Here is an 8921-nt window from a genome sequence, read left to right on the forward strand (position 1 = left end):
TTTTGAGTGACTCAAACATAAACCAGACTGCTCTTTCACTCAGGCCAGTGTTATGTCACTAATATAACAATGTATTTCAAGGTCCCATTTTGTTGTTAAACTGCCTGCAATTCTTGTTTGTGGTAACACATCAGACTTTTTTTAATGCTGTGTAATTATGCATAAGTAGTAGATAATGCTCAATCATTAATTTAAGTCAAAGGGTCAAATAGTTCTATCAAACTTATTTCTTCTTTTCTTTTTTTCTAGCTTTTTTGTTTTATTTTTGTTTTTTTCCAGTTTTGCAAGACAGGGTTTCTCTGTGTATAGCAGTAGCTGTCCTGGAACTCACTCTGTAAACCAGGCTGGCCTTGAACTCAGAGCCCCACCTACCTCTGCCTCCGGAAGTGCTGGGATTAAAGGCATGCACCACCACCAACTGGCTCAAGCTGGTTTTTCATTTGTCAACTCCTACTGCCCCATCTCGCCTTATACAAAGTAAACAGATAAATAAAACCGATGCAACATTCAGCGTCCCCAAACGGTTCAAAAGCCATCCTGTAGACTCAGAAAAAGCTCTATAAAATCTTGAAGTCTGATATCTAATTTGAGTGAGCAGCATCATGTTAAAGCTGCCTGTATTAAACGTGTCCTGTCCACACTTAGAAACTACCTATCAACTTGGTCCTCTTTCGGTTAAAGTCACTGCAACAAAACTGACAAAAACAAACACATCCAAATAACCTTTTCTGAGACTTTAATACATGCTCTGCTACTTCAAAGTGCATTCTAAAATTCCACAGACATGCTTCACAACAAACTCAATGCAAACCTTTCACCAGATCATTTTAAAATGTATCAATTTTATTTATATTTTAAAATGTACAATCTTGCTCTGCATGGTGGCCCATGCCTTTAATCCCAGCACTTGGGAGGCAGAAGCAGGTGCATCTCTGAGTTCAAGGCCAGCCTGGTCTACAAAGTGAGTTCCAGGACAGCCACAGCTACACATAGAAACCCTGTCTAGAGAAAATAAAAATGTACAATCTCAATTTGCTACAAAATAAATCAGCAAGAGCTGGAATAAAGTTTAATTTTAGAATTTTTTTTTTTTTTTAGCAGAGGATCGAACCCAGGGCCTTGTGCTTGCTAGGCAAGCGCTCTACCACTGAGCTAAATCCCCAACCCAATTTTAGAATTTCTTAACACCAGGTATATCACTGGTATTCACACCCTTAAACTTAGAAACACTTCTGAACCTTGCAGCTGTTAATCAATTTGATTTCGCCCTATTTCACGCCAGGTAAGCCAATGACTAATTGCCCCCAAGACCTGTCAAGCTCAACAGCATTCAGGAAATAATTGGTCTAGGCTTGGAAATACATCAAGAATTTGGAGTATTTCTCATATTGAAACAGGGAGAAAAAGTTCAACTAAGATTGTGCTTAAGAACAATCATCATGCTGTTGGGAGAGGGAGGCACCATTAAAAGGTTTATTTTTGCTGTTCTGCTCAGTCCAAAACTGATGCAACTACAATTCTGTATCTTATCTATTTTTTAGGTAGTGGGTCCAGTGAACTCATAATTTTCCTTGTATATGAACTAGATCTCACTTCTAAATCCTCGCTTTAAAATGTCTTTTTCATCATATTTTCTTTTTCTATCTCAAGCTACAAAAACCACCTGGCGCACGGCTGAATTGTTTTGTCTTAGAAATCTGTTAACAATAATGTCTGGCCTCTAATCTGCTTAATGTTTTTCACTTCTTACCAAGAAAATCCATTAAACGTCGGAAATAAATACAAGCACCACACAAACACACACTCAAATCTCAGTCATGAAAAATTAAGCCACATTCCGGCCACAAACTGCAAGACACTTCCAGCTAGCGTGAGCTCTAGTGATATCAAGAGTGTGGTAGGGGGTTGGGGCTGTTAACACAGTGTGAATCAGAGCCAATGGCAGCAGCAGCAGCAGCAGCAGCAGCAGCAGCAGCAGCAGCAGGCTGGGACTGACAGCAAGGCCAGTCTCTGAAGGGAGATGTAACCAGTATCACAATGCTGGATTTCCGAATGCCATTTTAGGGGGAGCGAGAGGGTAAGAACTGGGAATCAAGTGCACGAACCCCGTCTGATCAAGGTCCGAGGAGAGGAAACCCACGACAAGGTCTTATGGCAACACCAATTTGCCCAGTCTCTTCTCGCCCTAAACACAACTTCATTTCGGGTCTTGCTTTAATCAAAGTCCACCGCTGAAAGGGTGAGAGGCGGCAGGAGTAAATGCAAGGATGGTCATTGCCCTCAGCAGAGCGGCAAAGACCCTGGGAAAAAACAGAGGTTCCCCAATAGGGAAGGGCTTCCAGGAGCAGAGAGAACGCTCCGCGGCCGCCTTCTCTTCTCCAGCCAAAGCTGTTAGGAACCAGAATGGCATGTTGTCGGAGGCTTTTTTTTTTTTTCTTAAATGAAAGAGTGATATGAGAAAAATGGCACTGAAGGATGGGGGGGGGGTGGCTGGAAGGAAGGGTTGAACCATCCAAGACGCGATGGACGGGGCTCCCCTGGACCCAGGCAAGGTAACAACGCCACCAGAGCGCATCGAATGGCCAGCCAGCGCCCGGTACCCCCGTCACCGAGAAAGCGTCGCCCCCTCCCCTAGCGCCCCAATTCCCAAGCACCGCTCCCCACTCCACCTCCCTGCCCTCGACATTCCCACGGCTGGCCTCCCGTCCTTCGCCAGACACCCGCCGGCCCAGCCGCCCCAGCCGCCCGCCCTCCCTCCCGGCCGGCCGGCCGGCCCGCCACCCACCCCCGGGCGCCCGGCGCTGGCCTCCCCGCAGCTCGCCCGACCCCTCCCCCTCACCTCTCCTCAGCGCCTCCTCGTAGCTGAGGAATCCGATCCGTGACTCCTTGGCGCCCATGCTCCCCTCATCCCCTCGGCCGGGGGTCGGAGCCTGGTTTCGCCCCCACCCCCCTCCCGCCTTCTTCGCGGCGTCGCCGGCTGACGGTGTCGGCGTCCCCGGCCCCCTCCTCCGACAACCCTAACAAGTGCGGCTTCTGCCCTGGCGACTCCTCCCGACGACCGCCGCCGCCGCCACCGCCAGCGCCGCCGCCGCCGCCGCCGCCTCCTCCATGCCGAGTCACGTGACCCGCGCCCGCCCCGCCCCCCCCCCCTCCCTCCTACTCCGCCCTTCTCTCTCCGTCTCTCTCTCTCTCCTCCCTTCGCTTCTCTCTCCTCACTCCTCCTCTCCGCCCCTCGGCCGCCCCTCCCGTCAGCCCCGCCGTGGGTCACCTGACCCCGAGGCCCGGGACTGTTCCGGGTTATGGCCGCCGCCGCCCCCCCCCCCGGGAGGGGGGGGGACAGGGGAGGGGGGAGAGCACGCTCCGCCCCACCCCACGCTGACAGCGCGCGAGAGCGTAGGGGCGGGGCGGTGGCGCCGCACGTAGCGCGTCATCGTCGTCTACCCGCCAATCGTAGGCCTGGAACCCCGCCGCGGCGCTCAGCTGGAGGGGAGGGCAGTGACTTCCGGGGCGCCCGAGGACGGTTCTTCCCGGCCCCCACGTTCTGGCGTCCGACGGGCGGGGCCGGGGCGATGACGGTTGGTGCTGCGGTGGCTGGCCGCGACCCACCTTGGAAGACTCGGGGACTGTTAGGGAGCCGGGGTCTGGGGAGAAGCGGTGCGGGAGACAAAGGAGCGGGCGGGCGGGAGCCGGGGGGCGCGGGTTTTGGCAGAAGAATCTCGAGGCTCCTCCGATAAGATGCCGTATTTCCTCCTCGTAGGTGGACCCTAGTGACAGGGCAGTGAACCTTGCCATAACTTGTTTTCTTTCCTGCGCCTCCCCATTCCCCGGACCTGCGCACCCCCCTCCCCGCACACACACCCAGTTTTATAAGCCCCCTTGGGTGTCTGGCTTTGCTTGGGTTGGATTGGATTTGTGTCTGATGCTGAGTTCTTTGTGGCCCAGGCTGGCCCCGAGCTAGGCGATTCCCATGCCTCAGCCTCCCACCTACTGGTTCTCCAGAGCTACCACCATACCGGGCCCTGCCGCCTTTCTGGACAAGTCCCTTGTGTTACTTCAGCCCAACACAGTTCAAGGCAGTAGCTTGCTTCAGAATGTGTACTATGTATTTTTTAAGTGTGAATTCAGTATCATTGAGTACATTTGTTACGTCCTTGTGCGGCCTTAGCAGTTTACTGCATCTAGCAGAGAACTGAAACTTTCCCACTCAACAGGAATGCTAGTCTTTTCTCACACCAGTTCATACTGTAAATCGAACCACTGTTCTCCTATGACTGGCTTATTTCACTTAACATGTTCTCGTGTGATTGTGAGCTCCTCAACTTGTGTTGTAGCATAAATTAGATTTTCCCACTTCTAAGAATGTCTCCAGAGGGATGTGTGAACAGCAATTTGTGCACTCATACTTGTAGCCGTAGTATATACAATAGTCAGTGTTAAAACAGCCAGGAGGTGTTGGCTCTAGCCTTTAATCCCAGTACTCCGGAGGCAGAAACGGGGATCTCTATGAGTTCCAGGCCCCCTGGTCTACAGAGCAAGTTCCAGGACAGCCAATGCTACCCAGAGAAACCCTGCCTAAAAAAAAAAAAAAAAAAAAAAAATAAGCAAATGCCATGTTAGTAAACATATGGTGTATAAATACAATGGAATTTTCTTCATTTCCTTTTGGAGGGGGTGAGAAGTTCTTATGTAACTAGCAGCTGGCTGGGGTGGAACTTTGTGGTAGTCCTCCTGCTTCTGCCTACAGATACTACAAACATGTGCCCCACACCTAGTTCACATTCCCTTTCATTTTAATTATAGTGTGTATCTGTCCTGACCATGAAAGTCATAATGTGAAGCTTCTCAATAAGGAAACAACATTGAAAAATAACTATTTGGATTAGAGTAGACTCAAGGTGCCAATTAGATAATTTAGGGCAAGCAGACGGATTTCAGTTCCTGAAGCCGACTGATTGTCATCTGCCAGAGAAAGGTGTTCTCTACTTACCTTTCCTGGTGGACCAGATCAACAGCATGGAGGAATTAGTCACAGCACTGCCCAGTTCTCTGAGGCAGTTCATTTAAGACCTGAGATTAGCTGTATTAAAAAGCCCATGAATCAGGGATAGATTTCAAACCCTTTAATTTCCATGTCATCAGGTCAGTGTGTCTTCAGACAAAACAATTCAGCCATCCTGCACAGTATGAGTTCTGAATTAGGTTATTCTAGAGGAAGAATCTAAACCAAGATTTCAGCTGTGAGGAACAAAAGCCCTTAAGCATTCAGATGCAAGATACAGTATGCATTACTACTTTTCCAAATAGTGTGTAACAATGACCTCACAGTATAAGGGATGGGCTTTGGTGTTTTTAACTGATTCACAGTAGATTTGGAGCAAATCCTTTTCTCCCCTTGTGGCACTGCCCCACTTGAAAGCTGGGACTGCTATTGGAATTTGTCTCATGAGATGATTATCACAAAAATACCAGGGAAGACTAAATTTAAAACCTACTAAAGTTTAAGTAGGAACCTGGGAATGGTGGTTTGCACCTATAATCACAGTACCTGGGCCACAGAGGCAAGAAAATCAAAGTTCAAGGTCAATCTAGTTTACATACCAATGTCCTGTCCTAAAACACAATAATATGTAAGAAAGGTTTTGTTCTTAAATTTCAGGCCTGGCTTCCCCCTAGGATCATAAAAATGTTTCGTTCTGTCACGCGTTCAGCCCTAAATATTAGGAATTGAGATAGCAAAGTATGAAGTACCATTTCTCCTTTGTCTGAGTTAAATTATGCATATCATTGAAGAAGGCAGTGAGAAGGATAGTTATGTTTGATGAGAATTTTAAATGTTAGGCTGAGATAAGAACCTGCCTCTGGTTTGTATCACAAGTCCTACAGCCAAATGTTAAACATCTCCCTATAACTTAAAATTGATACAATACTTATGTTTGATGATGCAGAAAATGTAAAGTCTACTTGTCACTATGCTGAAAGAATCCTATTAATCATTTAGCTTCTTCAGTTTCACTTAATCCATTGAGGAGTTGGCCAGCTACCTCACTTTAAGCATTAGGTTGTCCTTAGGAAAGCATTCCTTTAGCTGTAATTACATGCCTGTTGAAAAGGTTATCCATACCAAGATTTAAGGCATGGGAGATCAGTATATCATTTCTGCTTCTAAGTGGGCACTCTAAATGACAGTATTCCTTAGTTTATATTCCTGGAGGAACGACATAAGAAGAGGTCAGTCTCGTTTTAGTACTTGCCAAAGAAGCATAGCTACACTAGAGGTGAACTAATATAATAAGGAGGGATAGACCAACACCTAATCTAGAGTCATCTGACTGCCACAAGAGGAGGCCAGTGCCCTAAGAAGTCTGACTATCCAGTAAGTGAATTGATTTTCAGTATTAGGACTTGTTACCTTATAGTTTACACAACTTGAAGATGAAGACACATGTATTTGCAGTCCATCACTTTGCTATTTTATGCAAATAATACATCTCTAAAAAATATTTTCTGCCAGTGTGGTAGCACAAACCTTTAACCCTAACACTCAAGAGGCAAAGGCATATAGAACTCCCAAGTCCCAGGCCTGAGGGCTAAATGGTGAGAATTTGTCTCCAAAAAAATGTATTTGCCGGCGGTGGTGGTGCACGCCTTTAATCCCAGCACTCAGGAGGCAGAACCAGGTGAATCTCTGTGAGTTCGAGGCCCGCCTGGACTACCAAGTGAGTTCCAGGAAAGGTGCAAAGCTACCCAGAGAAAACCTGTCTTAAAAAAAAAGAAAAGATGTTTTCAGTTGGTATTCAAGTGTGTACAGTATGAACCCACTGCTTCTCCCAGTCTCACTCCCTGAGAGGTGTTTTCCCTGGTTGCACACCGTGTTTTCCCTGTATGTAATATTGTACTCTTTCACATCTTTCATAGGCAGCGTACTGAATGAGCTTCTCGGAATGGGGTGGTTTTGTTTCTTTATTGGTTGGTTTTTAGCTTTTCAAGACAGAGTTTACCCTGGCTGTCCTGGAACTCGCTTTGTAGACCAGGCTGGCCTCGAACTCACAGAGATCCACCTGCCTCTGCCTCCTGAGTGCTGGGATTAAAGGTGTGCAACCCCACCACCTATCAAACTTCTGGTTTTTTATTTCTTTTTTTTTTTTTCTTTCCAGAGCTGAGGACCGAACCCAGGGCCTTGCACTTGCTAGGCAAGTGCTCTACCACTGAGCTAAATCCCCAACTCCATAGTTTTTTTTATTTCATCCATTCCTGTATCTCAGACTTTTTCTACAAAGCCACCCTAGTTATTTTTTAAATATATGTAAAATGCCAACACATGTATTTTGTTTTTCTAGTTATCATCCTATCTAGACTCTGAATCTTTTCTTGATCAAAAACAATTCTGCTGTGGAGTATGTCACACCTGTAAAATCCCAGTACATGGTGGATCAAGGTAGAGGGATTGGGAGTTCAAGGTCATCCTTAGCACATCCTAGAACATATCTAGTTCTAGGCCTGCCTGTGGTGAATGAGAACCTGTCTCAAAAAAAACAAACAGCAGGAACCAATGAATTATTCTGACATTCATGAACAAGTTCTAGAACCTAGAGATGGCTTCATGGTTAAAAACACTTCCTGCTATTTGAGAGGACCTGAGTTCAATTTCCACCACCCATGTTAGCAGCTCACAACTGCCTGTAACTCTGGCTCCAGGGGATTTGATGCCTTCTAACCTCTGCTAGCACCTATACACATATGGTGCAATCACACACACACACACACACACACACACACACACATAAAAAATTCTGAGACATATTTGCTGCCTACAAATAGCTATTTAATAGCCAGTGATTGTGTTATAATTTGTAAACTGCCAAGTAATTCCAGTAGAAGTAAAAACAGGGAAAATCACTGGAATCTTTAAATCTAAAAAGCTAGAAAATAGCATTTGGACAAAAAAAAAAAATAGTTGGCCAATTCAGTTGAAGTTCTAGTATTCTGGTAAAGGTAATGGAGAGAATCAAATCTGGGTTTCCTAGAAAAGGGAAGGAAATTAATATATATATATAAAAAAGAGGATGTTGGCCGGCCTTTCACTTGTACCTACTCAACATTTTCCCACTGCTCTAACATTTAGTATAAATGTTGAAAATAACTCATTTTAATAGGTATAAAGAAGCTTTTGGGACTGGAGAGATGGCTCAGTCATTAAGAGCACCGACTGCTCTTCCAGAGGTCCCGAGTTCAATTCCCAGCAACCACATGGTGGCTCACAACCACCTGTAATGAGATCCGGCGCCCTCTTCTGTATATATAATAAATAAATAAATCTTTAAAAAAAAAAAAAGAAAAGAAAAAGAAGAAGCTTTTGTAGCCGGTGGTGGTGGTGGTGGTGGTGGTGGTGGTGGTGGTGGTGGTGGTGGTGTGGTGCACGCCTTTAATCCCAGAGCCAGGCGGATCTTTGTGAGTTCAAGGCCAGCCTGGTCTACAGCGAGATCCAGGAAAGGCTCAAAGCTACACAGAGAAACCCTGTCTGGAAAAAAAAAAAAAAAAATTTAAAAAAAGAAGCTTTTGTGTGATAAATCATAGTGAGTACAAAGAAATTGTGTGTGTGTGTGTGTGTGTGTGTGTGTATGCCTGACCTGCCATGGAGCTCCTGTTGAGCTTGTTCCAGTCAACTTTTCAAAAGGACAACTTTTGAGTGTCAGATCTTTCTTTCTACCATGTGGATTCCTGGGATCAAACAAGTTGTCAGGCTTGATGTCAAGACCTTCCCTGATGACCCATTTCATCAGCCCCAGAAGTTTTTGTGTGTGTTGTTGTTTATTTGTCCTTGGAATTACTATAACCAAGATAAACACAGGGCAGTGTGGAAACCTACAGTAGTGAAAGGTATCAGTTCAAACCAAAGGAGCGGGGTGAAGGAGGAAAGCATG

The 8921-nt window shown here is 46.1% G+C and overlaps 1 protein-coding gene across 1 annotated transcript in view; it reads right to left on the reverse strand.

Moving 5' to 3' along the window:
- The window catches only part of Usp32 (ubiquitin specific peptidase 32), a 152570-nt gene extending 149528 nt beyond the window's left edge, over nt 1–3042 (reverse strand). The window contains exon 1 of the mRNA XM_036195555.1: nt 2840–3042. Coding sequence (XP_036051448.1) covers nt 2840–2897 — 58 coding nt within the window. The 5' untranslated portion in view covers nt 2898–3042. The remainder of the gene's footprint in view (nt 1–2839) is intronic.
- Between the last annotated feature and the right edge of the window lie 5879 nt (nt 3043–8921).

The sequence above is a fragment of the Onychomys torridus genome, chromosome 8 (assembly GCF_903995425.1).
Source record: "Onychomys torridus chromosome 8, mOncTor1.1, whole genome shotgun sequence".
Classification (NCBI taxonomy): domain Eukaryota; kingdom Metazoa; phylum Chordata; class Mammalia; order Rodentia; family Cricetidae; genus Onychomys; species Onychomys torridus.